The following is an 18,702-nucleotide window of genomic DNA, read 5'->3' on the forward strand; positions in this document are numbered from 1 at the left end:
TACGGTATAAGGAGTTGTGTCCAGCTCAGCGTTACTTAGAGTAGACCCAATGAAATTAATGAACATGGCAAAGTTAGGTCTGTTAATTCCAACAGATGTACTCTGAGTAAAATGTAAAGGAATACAACCCATGAAGGAAGTGTGCTTCTGTGTTCTGCACTGTGGGCTCTTGAGCAGAATGATGCTGAGAATATTTAAATTAATAAAGACTTGAGCAAAAGGCCTTTTGCCGCCTCTCCTGGTATGTCCCACGGAGGACCTTACATTCTCTAAATAAAAACATCTTGGAGGTCCCGGGCCACAGGGAGGTTAGGCTGGCCTCAACCAGAGCCAGGGCTTTTTCGGCCGTGGCCCCGATCTGGTGGAACGCTTTGTCACAAGAGACTAGGGCCCTGCGGGACTTGACATCTTTCCGCAGGGCCTGCAAGACAGAGCTGTTCCACCAGGCCTTTGGTCAGGGCGCAGCCTGACTCCCTCCTTTGGTAATCCTCACAGAACTCTTGCCCAATGGTTGCCATTAATTTGACTCTGAATTGATTTTAGAATGTATTCCAATTAGTTGATTATGATTTTATGAAAACTGTGTTATTTTTACTGTTGTTAGCCGCTCTGAGCCTGGGGAGGGTGGGATATAAATAAAATATTATTATTATCATTAAAAACTAATTTACTTCAAAATTTCAAAGAATATTTGCACATTAGCAAAATGTGGTATGACAGCATAGTATATAGAAAAACACAAAAGAGGTAATTGTAATATGCAAAAGGAGATTTCTTTAAAAAGTTCTACCCCAAATGAGCTGTCCCAGCAGAGAAGAGAAGAAGCTAAGATGCAATAGCAACAAGGAGGGTTCTTGATCCAAGAGTAAAGGGGGTTCAAGTGGGGGAACTGAGGACTCCAATGAAGTTGTTCCCTTAGTGCAAGGGTCTCTTTTCCTCCCCTGTCCCTACGCACTCCTCTTAGACCCTCCCCAACTCTGCTGTAAAAGGTTGGAGTAAACCCATAACAGATTTTTATTTTTTGGGGTGGGGGGCATGTGGAGCAGAATGTCTAGTTCTACTGCGCAGCCCGAAGTCCTTCTGCGAACGTAAATACAGTACTTTGTTGGATAACATCTTTAAGTTCTTACACAAATTCTCTCCATTTATACTATTCCTGCTTGGCTAGTATGTGACAGTTAACAAAGGAACCAAGTTCAGCATTTTTTAACAATGGACATTAGCAGATTATATTCAGCCTTGAATCAACCTCTCTGAAGTTTTAGGCAGTGGCCTATTGTCCATCAGTAGATGGGGGCAGGTACTGTTTTATACCCTTCAGACTACGCTTATTATCCTTTAGTCTGTCTATGCATGTATATCCTTCAGCCTTTCCTCGTGAGATTTGTCTTGTATTTTTTTTTTTTTTTAAAAGCTTAGTTCAGAAGTTTTCAGACAAGTCAACAAATTTCTGGCAGCATACTGTAAGAAATACAGATCATATTTGCTTTACAACATGGATTTTGTGATCTGAACAGTCAGAAACAGAAAAGGGAAAAGGAAAGTTACCATGTTAGGACCTGAGCGCACTTCTACGCATGAGGTTTTTCTATACAGTATACTCGTGTTCCTCTTTGCTTGGTGGTGACTTTTCTATTTTGCCTCTCCAGGACGCCGTGCGGAACTCTGTCTGTCACACAGCAACAGTCATAGCAAACTCCTTTATGCATTGTGGAACAACCAGTGACCAGTTCCTTAGGTAAAAGCCTTTAGCGGAGCAGCGTAACACCTCTTGGGGGCATAAATTAATCTGCTATGGTTGCAGGAGAGCAGTCTTTCTCTATCCTTTTCTACAAATGGCATATGATACTGTTGAGAGTGTGCTTTTGCATGTGGAGGATCTTGGCTGGAAGGCCTGGGACAGAAGATTTTTTAGAGGCCTGTGGCAAGTCAAGAGTCGATTAGGCTTTTCCAGCAGCTTGGAAGAGTGGTCTGACTTGACCTAAGGCCATTTCTTGGGTTCATATATTGGTGCACTGAGCCATCAGCAAGAATTTTATAACTACTTCTATTGTCCCACTATTTAGGTTTTGTTCAGGGAAGTTTGTGTGCAATTTCACAAATGCAAGATAAGGTGCCATTTCTGAAAGTCTGGGATTTATTTATTTATTTATTCAGATTTTCTAGGTTTGAGAATGTTCAACTAGCGCCATCAAAGGGTGTAGTGGTTAAGAGCAGTGGACTCGTAATCTGGTGAACCGGGTTCGCGTCTCCGCTCCTCCACATGCAGCTGCTGGGTGACCTTGGGCCAGTCACACTTCTCTGAAGTCTCTCAGCCCCACTCACCTCACAGAGTGTTTGTTGTGGGGGAGGAAGGGAAAGGAGAATGTCAGCCGCTTTGGGACTCCTTAAAGGGAGTGAAAGGCGGGATATCAAATCCAAACTCCTCCTCCTCCTTCTTCTTCTTCTTCTTCTTCTTCTAATATTTAGGCCTGAGAACTTTTGTATGGTGTTCAGCTTATTGTCATTCCCTCATATAATGATCTCCTCTTCCAGTGTGCATTGATTTAGCCACTGGAGAGTCAGAGATGGATCCTTGTTGAGCTAGGAAGGACCCTTTGCCCTAGCCAGAGCTCCCTCTTAGAGCCATGCCAATCTCATATGCGTTTTTTTTAAATGCAGTGTAACTCTGACGTTTTGTTTAGGGCAGGAAAACAACAGAAAGAAATACAGTGCTCCTGTCTTGTGCAGATTGACCAAATGGTTGAAAATGAGCACCTTGGAATAATATTCCGAACTGTGCAATTTACTTCGTGTCCAGCAATTTTGTTTCCTTTATGATGAAAGTTTTGGTCTTGGAATACAGTGGTACCTCGGGTTAAGTACTTAATTCGTTCCGGAGGTCCGTTCTTAACCTGAAACTGTTCTTAAACCTGAAGCACCACTTTAGCTAATGGGGCCTCCTGCTGCCGCCGTGCCGCCAGAGCATGATTTCTGTTCTCATCCTGAAGCAAAGTTCTTATCCCAAGGTACTATTTCTGGGTTAGTGGAGTCTGTAATCTGAAGCGTATGTAACCCGAGGTACCACTGTACAAAGATTTCTGGCTGCAGATATTGCTAGCTTTGAGTCGAACTAGACCAGAGCAGACAAAAGTAAAACAAGCAGTCAACTTCTAAACACTCTCAATTCCTGTGATATGAAAGTTTGAACACTTCTGAGACTAAGACCAATTCCCAATATTTCTCTCTGCAGAGATAATTTGGAGTGGCTTGCCAGGGCTACCAACTGGGCAAAGTTTACTGCTACAGCCAGCCTCGGTGTCATACATAAGGTAATACTAAGATGTATCACAGTGTTTTTGATAACATCTGAGGTGTTGGTGGGCTTGTCATCTTCAGGATATTTTGAGGCCGTCCTGTTTACATTGCAGGTTCTGACCCAGCTTTTAGACAGAGGTGGCATGTGTCCTCCTGTTGCTGGTTTATGTTACACAACTATCAGTAAACTCTTAGACATAAGAATTTTAAATTTCGCTTTCATTGAGCTACTGTATTTACAAGTGCAGTCTTTTCTTACTGGCCTATATTTTACTGTGGACACAAAATAGACTCAGTGCATGTTCCTCACTGTGTGTGTGTGTGTGTGTGTGTGTGTGTGTGTGTACTACATGTGCATTCAAAAAGGGACGATGCAAACTGCTTGCCCATCACAGGGTGCATGCAAGATGCACGTGCCTGCTAAGTGCATAGTATTGAATCCTTACTAAATTAGTTCAGCTTAGTTCTAATTGGGAGAAAATGGCTGCAGAAGATGGACACACACCCCTTGGGCTGACGCATCAAAGCTCTTCATAGTTCTCTCTTTTTTCCTTGTGAATTTACAGGGTCATGAGAAGGAAGCTCTTCAGTTAATGGCAACGTATCTGCCGAAAGACACGTCCCCAGGGTCTGCCTATCAGGAAGGTGGTGGGCTTTATGCCCTGGGACTCATCCATGCCAATCATGGTGGTGACATCATAGACTATTTGCTGAACCAGCTGAAGAATGCCAGCAATGATGTAAGTATTGTCTCCTGCGAATCACCTGCATAAGTGATTGAGTGCCTTAGGGATAGCATGTGGGTCGCTGGACTTCTCAACACTTAGCTGACGATTATGTTAGCTGCCCCAGAAGTTTTATTGAAGTGTAGGATAGAAAGGCAATAAATAAAAAAGGTGCAAGGTAAAATGTGGTTGGCGCTCATGAAGAATCAATAATGTGTTTCTTTTTTAAATGCTGAAAATTACATCACAGTGAAGGAAGGAAGATACAGTCATACCTCGGGTTACAGACGCTTCAGGCTGGGTTTTTTTGGGTTGCGGACCACCAAAACCCGGAAGTACCGGAACGGGTTACTTCTGGGTTTTGGTGGTCGCACATGCACAGAAGCGCCGAATTGCAACACGCGCAGACGTGGGTTGCGAACGCTGTGGGTTGCGAACGTACATCCCGCACGGATCATGTTCGCAACCTGAGCATCCACTGTAATGGAAATGTAATTTTGTGTAGAATTGTAGAGTTGGAAGGGACCCACGGGTCATCGAGTCCAACCCCCTGCAATGCAGAATGACTAGAAAAATGACTACCAAGAGTTGAATGTGGAATGAGTTCATGGGTTCTCTGTCTCACTCCAAGAGTGTGTTCTGATCTTTGTAGCCCTCCTGATAAGTTTTAAGTAGAGTCACGGAGAGAAAGGAAACATCTCTCTTACTTTTATTGCAGATTGTCCGACATGGGGGCAGCCTGGGACTTGGTTTGGCTGCCATGGGGACTGCCCGCCAGGATGTCTATGACCTTCTCAAAACTAACCTGTACCAAGATGATGCTGTGACAGGTAAGCCACTGCCGTGGACACGTGTGTGTCTTAAACCTACTCCCCCCACCGCAGGCCAAGCCATCATCCTGTGTACTCTATTCAGGACGGCAGGCGGAAGCAGTGGTGAAGTTCTGTTGTGCTCCTGTCTTTAGTTTCTTCCTTTCCCCCCTTAAAGGTGAAGCAGCTGGGCTGGCTCTTGGTCTGGTGATGCTTGGGTCTAAAAATGCGCAGGCGATTGAGGACATGGTGGGATATGCCCAAGAAACCCAACATGAGAAGATCTTGCGGGGCCTGGCAGTTGGCATTGCCTTGGTGATGTATGGCAGAATGGAGGAGGCAGATGCCCTCATCGAGAGCCTCTGCAGAGATAAGGTGAGTATAGCTCTTCCTGCAAAACCACCCATTCCGCTTCAGCCTTTCTCTTCAGCGTATCTTAATAATACTTGCCTTTTAGCACTTTAGGGTGTTTGTGTAAAATAGTCCACCTTCTAACCAACGACCTGCTTCCCAAGACAGGAATCGGGTAAAAATTAATACATAATGAACTGGAATAAATGCCATTTTTTATGGCAGAGGTTCTTCAAAGCCCCATGTTATTATAGGATGCTTGATTAAGGTTGAAGCATAGTGTCTTGCCAAAATTTATCTACTGACTTAATTAGCCACCAGCAAGCTTTCTTGCTCACTCTATCAACAATTAAATGAAAAAAGCTGCTAAATATGGAATGGATTAATTTTGGAAGATCTTTTGGCTGTTGATTGAGACATAAAGCACGTAGTGTTCTTCAGCCTTCTAAGCTGGGGTGGGCAAAATCTACTTTGATATCTACTTTGTTTTTACTAGAAACCTGAGTCAGAAATCCTTGCTGATCTGCTTGAATTTACTCAGACACCTGTCTTCTGCCTGCCTCTGATCTACAGCAGCATCACACAGAGCAGTACAGACAATATGCAGTTTTTAGCCTTGATTAGCATAAAAGCCTTATGCTCTTCATACTATAGTTCTTGAGTATTTATTTAGCGTAAGTGTGTTCTAGATTCTCAGAACCCAAAAGCAAATAAAAAGACCGCAAGGACTGTTTGGGGACGCTCCTTTGCCCAAGATTCTGAATACTGACTGGAGTCTTCAGCTGATTAGTTTTCTAGTAGTAGTTTGGTCAGCTTTTGATAAATTCAAGATTTGCTGGTCATGCATCATATATCAACTGGAATTTAGGTTTTTCCTGTAAGTCCTAGGTAGCAGTTTTAATGGAAAATTGGTGTTGGTATTTTTAAAAGATGCCACTTTCCAACTCAGTAATGGATCACACCACAACTTTTTAAAAATGGAGTTGGATAGTGAGCTCATAGGAAGCTGTCAGTCTGGTGGTTCATCTAGCTCGGGAATTCAGAGTCTGTCTCCTTTGATTCCACCCCCACCCCCACCCCCCGGTATGTAACAGTTTAAATGTTAAAGTGCTCTACCTCTTCCAGGATCCGATCCTCCGCCGTTCAGGGATGTATACTGTTGCAATGGCTTACTGTGGCTCAGGAAACAACAAGGCAATCAGACGTCTGTTGCATGTTGCTGTAAGTATAGCTGGCTCTGGAGTAGACTGTACTTTGCATGGGTCTACTTTGAGAATAACTGAGCCTCTTGGGCTTGGCTTGTCGATCAGAAGGTCGGTGGTTTGAATCCTCGTGACAGGGTGAGCTCCCGTTGCTCTGTCCCAGCTCCTGCCAACCTAGCAGTTCGAAAGCATGCCAGTGCAAGTAGACAAATAGGTACAGCTGTGGTGGGAAGGTAAACAGCGTTTCCGTGCACTCTGGCTTCCGTCACGGTGTTCCGTTGCGCCAGCAGCAGTTTAGTCATGCTGGCCACATGACCCAAAAAGCTATCTGGATAAACGCCATCTCCCTCGTTCTGAAAGCGAGATGAGCGCCACAACCCATAGTCGCCTTTGACTGGACTTAACCTGTCATGGGTCCTTTACCTTTTACCTATTCCAGCAGAAGAATGTCATGGTCTAATGATACCAGTCATTTGATGGCTGTGGTCCATTTTAAATCCATCTGCACATCTCTGAAAAAAAATGCATTAGTACCTTCTAGATATTTCTGTATATTTCTGTACATTTCCTGACTTTTTGCTGTTTTTTCCCCTTTTTATTAGGTGAGTGATGTCAATGATGATGTGAGACGTGCAGCTGTTGAATCACTGGGTTTCATTTTGTTCAGGTACAGTTTCTGTTTCCATCCGTTCTGCGGTCTGCAGTAGGATTTATCTGAAGTTCTAGGAATTCCCTTATACTCCACTTGCTGCGCACTGACTTGGTCTCAGCTGAGCACTTGCAGAATAGCAATTTGTGGAATGCTTCATGCTGTGTTAGAATGAGAGATAAAGAAGCAACCTGTGAAACTCCTTAATGGGCTGAGGCTTTGAAGCTGCCATAGAACGTTGGGCGTGGATGGTGGCTTTGTTTGCTGGATGCGTGTGGCAGAAAGTGCTGCTCCTCAATAAAAATCAAGGTAGTTGCTAGTTGAGGGCTAACAAGCTGAAACTTAATCTGGATAAAACAGAAGTACTGTACTCCATTTGGAAGGCCTGCTAATCTGGAAGGAGGTTTAGATCTGTCTGGATGGGATCACTCTTCCCCTGAAAGGCCAGATACGCAGTCTGGGAGCACTGCTGGGTTCTCTGCTGCCTGTGGAGGCACAGATGACATTACTAGGAGGGCCAGTTTGACAGCTGGGACCCTAACTAGAGAAGGAAGACTCTGGCACAGTGGTGCATGACATGGTTATGTCCAGGTTTGATTATTTCAGTGTGCTCTCCATGGGGTCACCCTAAAAGGCTGTTCAGGAACAGCAACTGGTACAGAACACAGTTGCTTGTGAGAGCTGGTGTTCAAGTCACTTCATGTACACTGTGTCACTTTCATTTGGCTGCATGTTCATTTCTGAGCCCAATTCAAGGTGCCAACTTGGGTCTTTAAAGTCCTAAATGGGTTGGGACCACCTACACTTGCCTGATCCTGTCTGAGCATTGAGATAAGTGCCCTTGCCACTGAACGCTTTTAGGCTGGCAGGTCCTCCCTGGTCGTCCCACACCTTTGGAATCCGCTTCCCAGGGAGACATGTATGCCCTCATCCCTGCTGGGTTTTATTAAACAAAAATTCTGACGGCAAATTTATTCAAGTCTGCGTTTGTCTGAATTGTGCAACTGTCCGTGTGTGTTTTGTAGTAGTATTTTCCCATGCTTGAGCCTTGTAGGTCACCTTGTGAGGCCAGTGTGTTGTGAGAGATGAGCTTTAAAAATCTTTTAAATGAATAAACAAATGAAATTTATTAAATATCTTGGGGCTTCCAGAGCAGATTGCCTTCAGACCAATAAAGAAGGCATATGGATAAGTGTGAAGCTCTCGGAAGAGACGAATGTTTAGCCTTTGTTTAGTGGCGCTGGAGAGGGTTGGATGGAGGTGCTTTTCTGAGAGGCATATGAGACTTGTCTCTGCACTTTCAGTATAACTCTTGTTGAAACTTTCCACTAGGAGTTGCCAAAAGTGGAATTAAGTGCGTGAAGTCCTGTTAAGAGGACATAATATCAATGAAGTGTCTGGGAAGTATCAGATCAAGGATGGATAATATTCAAGCCAGGAATGTTAGTTAACGTTTAAGAAAAATAAATTGCAGTCATTCTTGAGGATGTGGATGTCGGCTTACTAAGTAACTCTTGTACACTGACTCAGTGTTTTAAGAAAGAGAAGTGTTTCCAAATATTCTTGAATTAAACTGCAATGTACATTTTATTTAATTTGAATTTATATAACTCCCACCAACCTGGGGTGGCTAACAGCATTTAAACAATTCTTTGTAGGATCAAGAAGGAAACCTAGTTTAGTTGCAGAGTACATATATTTGTGTGCAGAAGATCTTAAGTTTTATTATATACGCATTGCTGTGCACCACCCTGATATTTCATGAGATGGTGGCATATAAATACTTTAATAAATAAAATAAAGACCCGAGGTTCAGCTCCTGGGATTGAAAAAAGGGCCAAGTCTCAGATGATGGGAAGGCCCTCCGTCTGAGACTCTGGGAAGCAGCTCCCAGTCAGAGTAGGGAATACTGGCCTAGCATAAATTGTTTGATTCTTGGGTTCAGAAGATGGAATTCGGTTTTAATGCTTTCATTAGTTCACAAATTTTAACTCCCCCGCCCCTCTTTTGTACTAATGGTAGATTATAAAACTGGACAGTAGGAATTTTCAGAGTCCAATCCACAGCTCTTTCAAGTTAGGCCAGTGGTTCTCAAAGAGTACGGCATGTCACACTGACGTAGCAGGAGAAGATGGCAAGTACAGCAGGAAGATTCGAGGACAATCAATATTATATTTTGGTAATGCTTCCTGTTCTTATGTTTTATATTTTCTGGATGTCTCTTGATCATATTATGAAATAGTTGAGCTCTAAGTTATAAATCAATAAAAAAAAAAACTGGTGTGGCATGAGCAAATTTTTATTCTGAGAGTGTGGCCCAGAGAAGAAAGTTTGAGAACAGCTGCTTAGACAGGGTCTGGGTAATGTTCATCTGCACTGCGAACACCGACAGCCAATTCTGTCTTCCGTTTGCATTTAATCCAGAATCTGTGCAGAAGGTTTAAAAGTAAGTTCAGCAAGCAGAGGCTGCAAGCAGCTGCCCCCTAGACTTTATACTACCTGACAACCCTAAAGGCTGATGTTTTCACTGTATTCCTTCATGGGCTGCAGCTCACACAGCTTTGGAGACTCGGTCCCAGTTCCTGCTGAAAAGGGGAGCTCACATTCCTTATAGTTTTTCTGCAACTTATACTCCACCAAACCCCGCTTTAATGGGAGAAGTCCTCCCCATTCCACCTACCTAAGATCTAAATTTTTTTGGTGTCTGCAGTAGGGTTGCCTTGGTAGTAGCACCCCAGTTGAGGAACGATCTCTCTGAAGAAGCCCACCAGATCCCTGTTCTTCTTTTGAAATATTGAGGTTTAACAGTATGGCTTCATTTTTTCCTTTGTATGTTTTATTGATAACCCCTTCTGGATTTCCTTTGGAAAGGAAGAGGAGGGCCAAGATAAGTGCAGTCCTAAATAAATCTGTCATTTGGTCAGTTCTGAGAGACGGGGCCATCATTTGTAGCTGTGTGTCATCCTGCAGCCATAAATGTGTCTTGCCCACCCCTTTTCCAGAAAGTGCCACGTATAATTTTGCGTGCCACTCCTCCCCTTCCCCTGCGTGGGCAGCAGGTGTCTCTGTGGAGCCGTTGTGCTAAATGTGTGGCACAGCAGCGCGTCTGCCCTCCCCAACAAGCCAAGTGTGGAACAGCCTTTGCCAGAAGGGAACTGGTACTCTTCAGTTGACCTCTCTGTGTGTGCTTATACAGAAGGCAAATTCCACACACTCCTTCCATACTTTTCAGTGATTTCCCTCCCCTGCTCCAAACTGGTTCTAATAAAAGAGTTTTAGCTCTCTGATCTTACTGCAGCTTCCCCCCTCCCCCCAGCCAAGTATAAAACATAATCTGGAATTGAGAGCTTCCTGCCAAAGGTACTGTTATCTTTTTTCTGAGTTTATCCATTTGGTTGCGCCTTCTCTGGGCATGGCATGAGTGCTGGAGCTGATGAGTGCCATTCATCCACTAAATCTTTCAGTGGTGCTAAGAAACACCGCTATCCAGACTGTGTCGCCTGAATTAGCTAGAGATAGCCCAATCTGTGTTATTCTGATCTGTATCGTTTTTACATAATTCCGTTCCATTCCTACTTTTATCTGAGTACAGTGGTGCCCTGCAAGATGAATGCCTCGCAAGACGGAAAACCCGCTAGACGAAAGGGTTTTCCGTTTTGGAGGTGCTTCGCAAAACGAATTTCCTATGGGCTTGCTTTGCAAGACGAAAATGTCTTGCGAGTTCCTGCGGGGTCCCCCCCCCCTTTTCCCCAAGCCGCTAAGCCGCTTATCAGCTGATCCGCTAAGCCGCTTAACAGCTGATCCGTTAAGCCACTAAGCCGCTTATCAGCTGATCCGCTAAGCCGCTTAACAGCTGATCGCTAAGCCGCTTATCAGCTGATCCGTTAAGCCACTAAGCCGCTTATCAGCTGATCCGCTAAGCCGCTAAACCGCTTATCAGCTGATCCGCTAAGCCCGCTAAACCGCTAATGGGCTTGCTTCGCAAGACGAAAAAACCGCGAGACGAAGAGACTCGCGGAACAGATTCTTTTCGTCTTGCGAGGCACCACTGTATATACTGTATACATTTAACAACAACAGCAACCCTAGCATAATGTATTTAATTGCCAAGAGCTTATGTTGCAAAATTCAGGAAAGTGCAAAATCAGGCAATAGCTACTTCCGATCTGCGATCAGGTCATTTCTTATTGGCATTTGCAAAGACTGAATTCCTCAAGCATTCCTAATTTTAACTCAATCTTCAACACCCTTGTGATGCGGGCTGGTGGTATTGCCCCTATATTGCAGATTTGAAGCTCAGGCTGAGAGATCTGTGAGGAGGTTGAAAAGTGAGGGGCAAAGCAGGGGCAGTTTGTCGATAACTTGTCCCTGCTGCATTTGCTTGTGCACAACCTCCTAAATTATAGCAATTTATAGCAAAGTTTCAACGTGATTCTAATTTAGTTATTTTAATGGATTGTGTTTTGTACTATATGACCATGATGTCCTCTCAATTACTACATGATGCCGCCCTGGGATCCTCGTTGATGAAGGGTTGCTAATAAATGCAATAAATAACAGCAAAACCAAAATAAAATACGTAAACTGGGAAGAAAAATGGGGAGAGTACTAAAAGTCTTCTGCAAGTTGGATGTTTGTTTATTTCATTGTATATATGCGAGCCATTACATAACTTTAGGCACCAGGTGAAAACATTCCTCTTCTCCCAGGCCTTTGGCTTATTAAACAATTTACAGCCTTTTAAGCTGTGGGTGGGGGAGGTGTTGCTATTTTGTTTGTTGTTATACTATGTACTTTGGTATTTTTATGCTGTAAATCACCCTGCGATCCTTGGGTGAAGGGTGATGCATATATTTCCTTATTATTGATAATTAAAATAATAATAAAATATTATTATTAGTAGTATTAGTATTAATACATGCAGCATTGCAGAGCTATCTGCCTCTCTATGCCCCACCATTGCTGCCTTAAACCAGTCATAAGGAGCTGGGCTGTTGTTACTTATTGGCAAGTGCAATGCACTCTGCCATTGCTCAGAGACAAGGTGACTATTGCTACGTATTTTTCACATCTGGGCCCTTGCTCTGGAAATGCTTTCACAGGCCGAGACTTTTCCCACTGATGAGGCATCCCGTTTCTCACAGGCAGCTGAAGTATGCTCCATCTTAAGTGCTGGCCTTTGTTCAGTGCTTCCATGTGGAGAAAATCTTCCCTGGAAATGATTCAAAGCTGTGGTGATAAGCTGGGAGCTTACATTTCTCTCTCCCCATAGGCAATCAATATACTGGTTTAAAAGCCAGCATTTGCACACACACACGTTCTCATCAGGTGATGAAATCTTGATATCTTCCTTTGGGTGGGTAGGTGGGGGGGCTGCCAGCAAATCTCTGCAAACAAATTCTCCTGCATTCTGTTGAGGGCTAAACTGCTTGAGAATGTGTGTCTGTCTGCCCTGCAGGTCTCCTGTTCAGATTCTGAGCTCTCACTTCAGAGGAGATTGCATGGCAAGTAACGTTGGAGTAAATAAAAGTTTTAATGAAACCCACAAGAGGATTGTGCCAATGCCTTCTCCTCTGACTGTTGCGTTCCATCTATTTGTTGACTTTCCTAAGCTTTGTTGTGTGAATTCCTCAACACATTTCCTTTAAAATAAACTGTTGCAATTTCACTGTGGGTGTTGGTCAGAAAAGTTGGATTGTCCACAGAACTCTGTAAACATAGCAATTCTTAGAAAACTGATCTCAAGGACTTGGTGCCAATACTGGTTTTAATCTGTTGGTTTTTTTTAAAGGGCAAGAGTTTTGGGTTGGGGGTTTCCCCCAGCAGCCTATTGAAGTTGCACCAGGTCTGCTGTTGCAATGAGTTCTACCTTTTTAATTCAAGAATAAGCATGGGCTAACTTTATTCTCATGCCGACGTCCTTGCTAACATATCTGTGCTGTTTTGCATTCTAAAACTTGCTGCAGGAGAAGGTGATAATGCTTGACATTTATATAGCACTTTCCAAATATTTCAGTCACTTTGCTCATTTATCGCTCATTATCTTAATGTTCCCTTCAAGATGCCCTGTAAGGTAGGTAGTATTAGCTGGGAACAAAGGGAGTTGCCTTGGATAAGGTTGTATTTATCCATCTATCTAGCTCAGAGTTCCTTATGGCGACAGGCAGTGGTCCTCAAGCAGACGTCTCTTTCCCATCATCTGCTCTGTGATCCTGTTTAACTGGAGATGACAGACCTTGAATCCAGGACATTCTGTAGGCAGGCCATGCGCTTTTCCACTCGGCTGTGATCCATATATCCTGTATCCAAAATGGGGAACTGGTAAATTTGGGCTCAGGACTGCAATACCTTAAGGGCTATCTCTGCCCAGGTAAACTGACCAGACTCTGTGATCATCACGAGAGGTCTGGAGGGTGGCAACACAAGAAGAGCCTTTTCTGCAGTGGCTCCCTGTTTGTGCAGTGCTCTCCCCAGGTCAAGTTGGCGCCTTCATTATACATCTTAAGGCACCAGGCGAAAACTTTCCTCTTCAACCAGACCTTGGGCTGATTAATATTCCACAGCCTTTTAAATGTGTTTGTAGGAGGGGGGCATTATTGTTTTGTTTCTGTTGTAACTATTTATTCATGCTTTTATCCTGTATTTTTATCTTGTGAACCTCCCTGACATCTTCCGATGAAGGGCGGTATATGAATTTAATGAATAGTAATAATGAGAGTTGAAGCAAGGTGCTTTTGGCGTACCGTGGACATTCTTTGCTAATTAATGTGCTGAGCTGTCTCTCAGGTGTGTTGCTCCATCCTGGCTTGCTCACCCGTACTCAGAAAGGCCATCACCACAGAATCAGACCATGGACCACATCTGTTCTGATGGCAAGTTAGATGCCTCTGAAAACTGGCCAGCGAGGCATGAGAAGATGATAACTCTTTTGTCTCCGATGTTAACTTGATTTTTATGGATCCAGGTTAATAAGCCCTTTTGAATCTGGGACAAGAAGCTGGAAAAGAGTTAAAAGATGAAATGTAACAGGACCATGTGAATTGTAGGAATTCTTTCTAGCGCTCTTTTTAGAAAAGGGTAAATAAGCTTGTGTTGTGTAAACAGTACTTTGGCAGGCATTGCGATTTTGTCTAGGGGGGAAACTGGTGCATGTGAGAGACATCTTAAAATGAAATAAGTTCAAATTGGAGGCATCCTTTGAAGGCATGGGAAACTAGAAAAGTCAGGTGTTGCAGACTGGGCTTTTGGCTACAGTAGTTTTTAAAGCTGTTTACTCCACTTTATCCTTCATGATATAGGCTCTTAGCACAGAGTTGGATCTGGCTGGTAAGTCGCCTCCAGCTCAGTTTCCTCTGCTTTCAGGTAAAAACTGCTTTCAGGCAGAGAAGCCTTTCAGGACTTGTCAACAAATGATCCAACAGATCTTTGTAGGGAGACACACTAAAGCGTTCCGTATACCACCACCACAAAACAAAACAGCAATATATTTATACCACGCCCATCTGGCTGGGTTTCCCCTGCCACTCTGGGTGGCTCCCAACAGAATATTAAAAACATGATAAAACATAAAACATTGAAAACTTCCCTAAACAGGCTTGCCTTCAGATGTCTTCTAAAAGTAAGAGAGTTGCTTATTTCCTTGACATCTGATGGGAGGGCGTTGCACAGGGCGGGTGCCACTACCGAGAAGGCCCTCTGCCGGGTTCCCTGTAACCTCAGTGTCCAGGCTGCACAATGGGGGGCGGGGAGACGCTCCTTCAGGTCTACTGGGCCGAGGCCATTTAGGGCTTTCAAGGTCAGCACCAACACTTTGAATTGTGCTCAGAAACGTACTGGGAGCCAATGTAGGTCTTTCAGACTGGTGTTATATGGTCTCGACGACCGCTCCCAGTCACCAGTCTAGCTGCCGCATTCTGGATTAGTTGTAGTTTCCGGCTCACCTTCAAAGGTAGCCCCACATAGAGTGCATTGCAGTAGTCCAAGTGGGAGATAACCAGAGCATGCACCACTCTGGTGAGGCAGTCTGCGGGCAGGCAGGGTCTCAGCCTGCGTACCAGGTGGAGCTGGTAGACAGCTGCCCAGGACACAGAATTGACCTGCGCCTCCATGGACAGCTGTGAGTCCAAAATGACTCCCAGGCTGTGCACCTTGCCCTTCAGGGGCACAGTTACCAGGACCAGGGAGTCCTCCACTCCTTGCAGCCCCCTTCATCCCTGGTTGCAGGGGAAAATAAGGTTTTTAAAGTCTGAATACATCTAGTTGCATAAGTTCTGGGAACTGGGAGAGTCAGAGTGGAAGAGCCAAGTGGGGAGCATCTTGAGTCCCGTGTTTATTTTTTAGCGGCTCTCTGCATCTTTTCCCTTCTGCCACCTTTCCTGCTCACAGCTGTGGACTACAAATCTTGCTCGGCTGCCGACGTTTATGCAATTCTCTTCTACCCCGTTGGCGCAGTTTATACAATATTTATCTCAGTTGTTTGAAAAACACCATTTAAGTGACTTGTGATTTCTTGGTGTTTTGAATTTTAAAACGTCAGTTGCAGGGGAAGGAAAGACTGTGCCCGAAAGAGTCTTTATCTTTCCAGAGTCTTTGTTGTCAGGTTTCAAAGCAAAAGGTCTCTTTCATTTGCTGTCTTCAGTTTAGCGTTTCTGCTTCAGGAAGCTCAGCTTGGTCGTCCTTCTTCTAATGTTTGGCAAACATTTCAGTGGGCTTTTTACATTATTATTCAGAAGAGAAAGATTATTTGCAATGTGAATACAAAGCAAAAATGGGAAAGTGCAGCTCCTTCGCCCCCAAAGCGTTTATGTGTATTCTGTAGGCGTCTGTTTGGTAATCGAAGAATTTCAGCCTTCATTAAGAAACAAGAAAATGCATCCATAGCTGTAGATATTAAGATGTGAGTGCACAGTGCACTGTTATTGAAGCAAATTGTATTTAAAAGTGTCATTGCCTTGGGTCTAAATAGTGCCCTTGGTGAGCAGAAGGAATTTCTGCCTTTAAGGGGGGTGGGGTACAACCCAATATTCCCATATAGTTGTGCTGTATCACTCCCAATTTGGGAGGGCATCCCCTGACCTTCAGGGGTGACTTTTGGAGGGAAAGGACAGCCAGGAAATGGTACAAATAGAACTCCACATTCAGTCATTTTGGATCCAAAGTACCGTAATGTCAGAAGCTGCTTTGCACCAGATAAGAATATTCTGTCATCCTAGACCACAGCTGCTGACTCTGACTTTCAGCAGCCTTTTGGGGCCACATACAGAAGAATATGGTGAAAAAACGTGCAAGCACATATTTGTTTTCTTTGTAACTCAGCTTCAAAAGTGGGCCCTAAGTCCTTTTAGACACACAGATTAGTTGTGTAACCACCAGCCAGGTAAAATACAGCGTAACAGAATTAAATCAGTTGTTTTAAGATTACAATACCTAATTCTTATTTGCCAGAAGGCAATCATAGCGACTGACATAGATAAATAAATAAATCAGTAAAATGCCTGCTTTCAAGAATTAAATGCACAAATATGGAAGAACAGCAGGGGACAGGCTGCCTACTTAATTCCCAGTGTCAAGGGAGGTTCATAAAATACTACATTCTTTCTGGGCATGGGCACAAATAAGGCTTACAAGGTACTCTTACTTTCCTAAGCAAGCTATAGTCTACATTAGGGAAAACATTAATCTTAACAATATTAATTTCCAGATTCAATAGGTTTGTGTATATTTGTTTTTCATGAATGAACACATTTTAGCATTCTCATATTTTTATGACTTCTAAATTGTTGAGGAACAAGGCCAGTCTTTTTGTGTGTAGCTACCCCCCCAAACCCCCACCCTCTCCACCTCTCTTGACAGCTGGCCAGATGAGGGAGTGGCTGGCTGGCTCTCTGCTGCAACCACAAAAGGTGGCCATAATGTGCTATTACAGCTGTCAACTTGGCAGGGATCAGGTGGCCCAAGGGGTTATTAGTTGGGTTCCACTTGGTGCTAGGAAGCTGCTGCCTCTATTTGGGCTGGAGCAACATATTGGTTACGAATTGGACATTCTGTGTAAGCTTCCAGCTTACCTCCAGATTGAAGGCGGCAAGAGTCTTGGATATCCAAGGCTAAAACGAAGCAAACATTAAAAGAGAGAATTACACATCATAACTTCTGGAACAGGGACGCAGGTGGCGCTGTGGGTTAAACCACAGAGCCTAGGGCTTGCCGATCAGAAGGTTGGCGGTTCGAATCCCCGACGGGGTGAGCTCCCGTTGCTCAGTCCCTGCTCCTGCCAACCTAGCAGTTCGAAAGCACGTCAAAGTGCAAGTAGATAAATAGGGACCGCTCCAGCGGGAAGGTAAACGGTGTTTCCGTGCACTGCTCTGGTTCGCCAGAAGCGGCTTAGTCATGCTGGCCACATGACCCGGAAGCTGTACGCCGGCTCCCTCGACCAGTAAAGCGAGATGAGCACCGCAACCTCAGAGTCGTCCGTGTCTGGACCTAATGGTCAGGGGTCCCTTTTCCTTTACTTCTGGAACATAAAAACAAGTACTTAAGTAACATTCTGGTTGCTTCTCCAATTCTGTATAGATGATAACCTGGAATCTTCTTGGGCATCTGTTGACATTGAATCTTGTCTATGATAGCACCTTCCATAATACATTCCTTCGCCCATAGCAGCAAACGCAGCAAAAAGTTCTGTGGCACCTAGAACAGTCTTTATGGAATATGACACCGAACCTTAGGAATCACGGGAAAGTTGTTTGTTTTATATGGTTTGGCAGAGATGGTGTTTCCGAGTTATGTCTGTGAGATGGCTAGTGAGCAACAGCTTCAGAATGGACTCCTGCTTGCTACCAAGGGGGAAAATTTCTGTCAAGGTGACATTATATCAACCACCTCAGTGGATGAAGCCTTTTTCCTTGGCTCTTCGGAAGTCCCCGCTAAACAGCGAGTATTTACATAAGGATTAAACACTGATGATCTTCCAGGAAAGGGAAATCACATTTTCAGGATCTAGTTAACAAAATTATAGTGTCACTATGATTACTGCCCAGATGTTTTTTTCTAATACATATCCAGGAACATATGGTGGCGTGGCCTGGAAAGCCCAAGCCTTTGCAAGATTTATTGTGAAGATGGATATGAAATTCCAGAATACAGGAAGTGTGTAGCTGGAGTACTGGAACTGGAGCAGATTTTTGCACATGACACTGAAGACTATGGAACAATCTCACTTAAACTGAAGAATCATTTTGCTTGTTCCCAGGAGTACAAAACCTTTTTCGTTGGGGGCATTTGATTTCCCCCCCTAAAATTGATTTGTCTTAAGTGGCCGGCATTTTCTTTTTTTTTTTAAATGATATTTATTAAGATTTTCAAAAATACAGAAAGTAAGAATTAAAATAGATTTCAAAGCCTTATTTTCAAACATCCACTTTCCGGGACTCCCCCCTTCCCCCACCCCTACCATATTCCTCTTTCATATTGTTGGCTCCACAAGCTCTCAGTTCTAATTGAAACTTAATTTGTTTAGACCATTATTCAAATTTAAAATTTATACACTCCGCAGCAATACCCTTAATAAAAGACAAAAGTTCTCTCCCAGGGCCCACCCCATTTTCATTCCACAATTTCCCTTTTTTTTTAATGATAGGGACACCCCACACAATAGAAATATCAAAAATAAG

General features: G+C 43.8%; 1 protein-coding gene across 1 annotated transcript in view; it reads left to right on the forward strand.

Moving 5' to 3' along the window:
* PSMD1 (proteasome 26S subunit, non-ATPase 1) overlaps positions 1-18,702 on the forward strand; it is an 85,625-nt gene that overhangs the window by 12,191 nt on the left and 54,732 nt on the right. The window contains exons 10-16 of the mRNA XM_081007402.1: positions 1,650-1,738; positions 3,233-3,311; positions 3,864-4,037; positions 4,741-4,852; positions 5,010-5,206; positions 6,308-6,403; positions 6,987-7,051. Coding sequence (XP_080863528.1) covers positions 1,650-1,738; positions 3,233-3,311; positions 3,864-4,037; positions 4,741-4,852; positions 5,010-5,206; positions 6,308-6,403; positions 6,987-7,051 — 812 coding nt within the window. The remainder of the gene's footprint in view (positions 1-1,649; positions 1,739-3,232; positions 3,312-3,863; positions 4,038-4,740; positions 4,853-5,009; positions 5,207-6,307; positions 6,404-6,986; positions 7,052-18,702) is intronic.

This window comes from Podarcis pityusensis, assembly GCF_964106645.2.
Source record: "Podarcis pityusensis genome assembly, chromosome: 5".
Lineage (NCBI taxonomy): Eukaryota > Metazoa > Chordata > Lepidosauria > Squamata > Lacertidae > Podarcis > Podarcis pityusensis.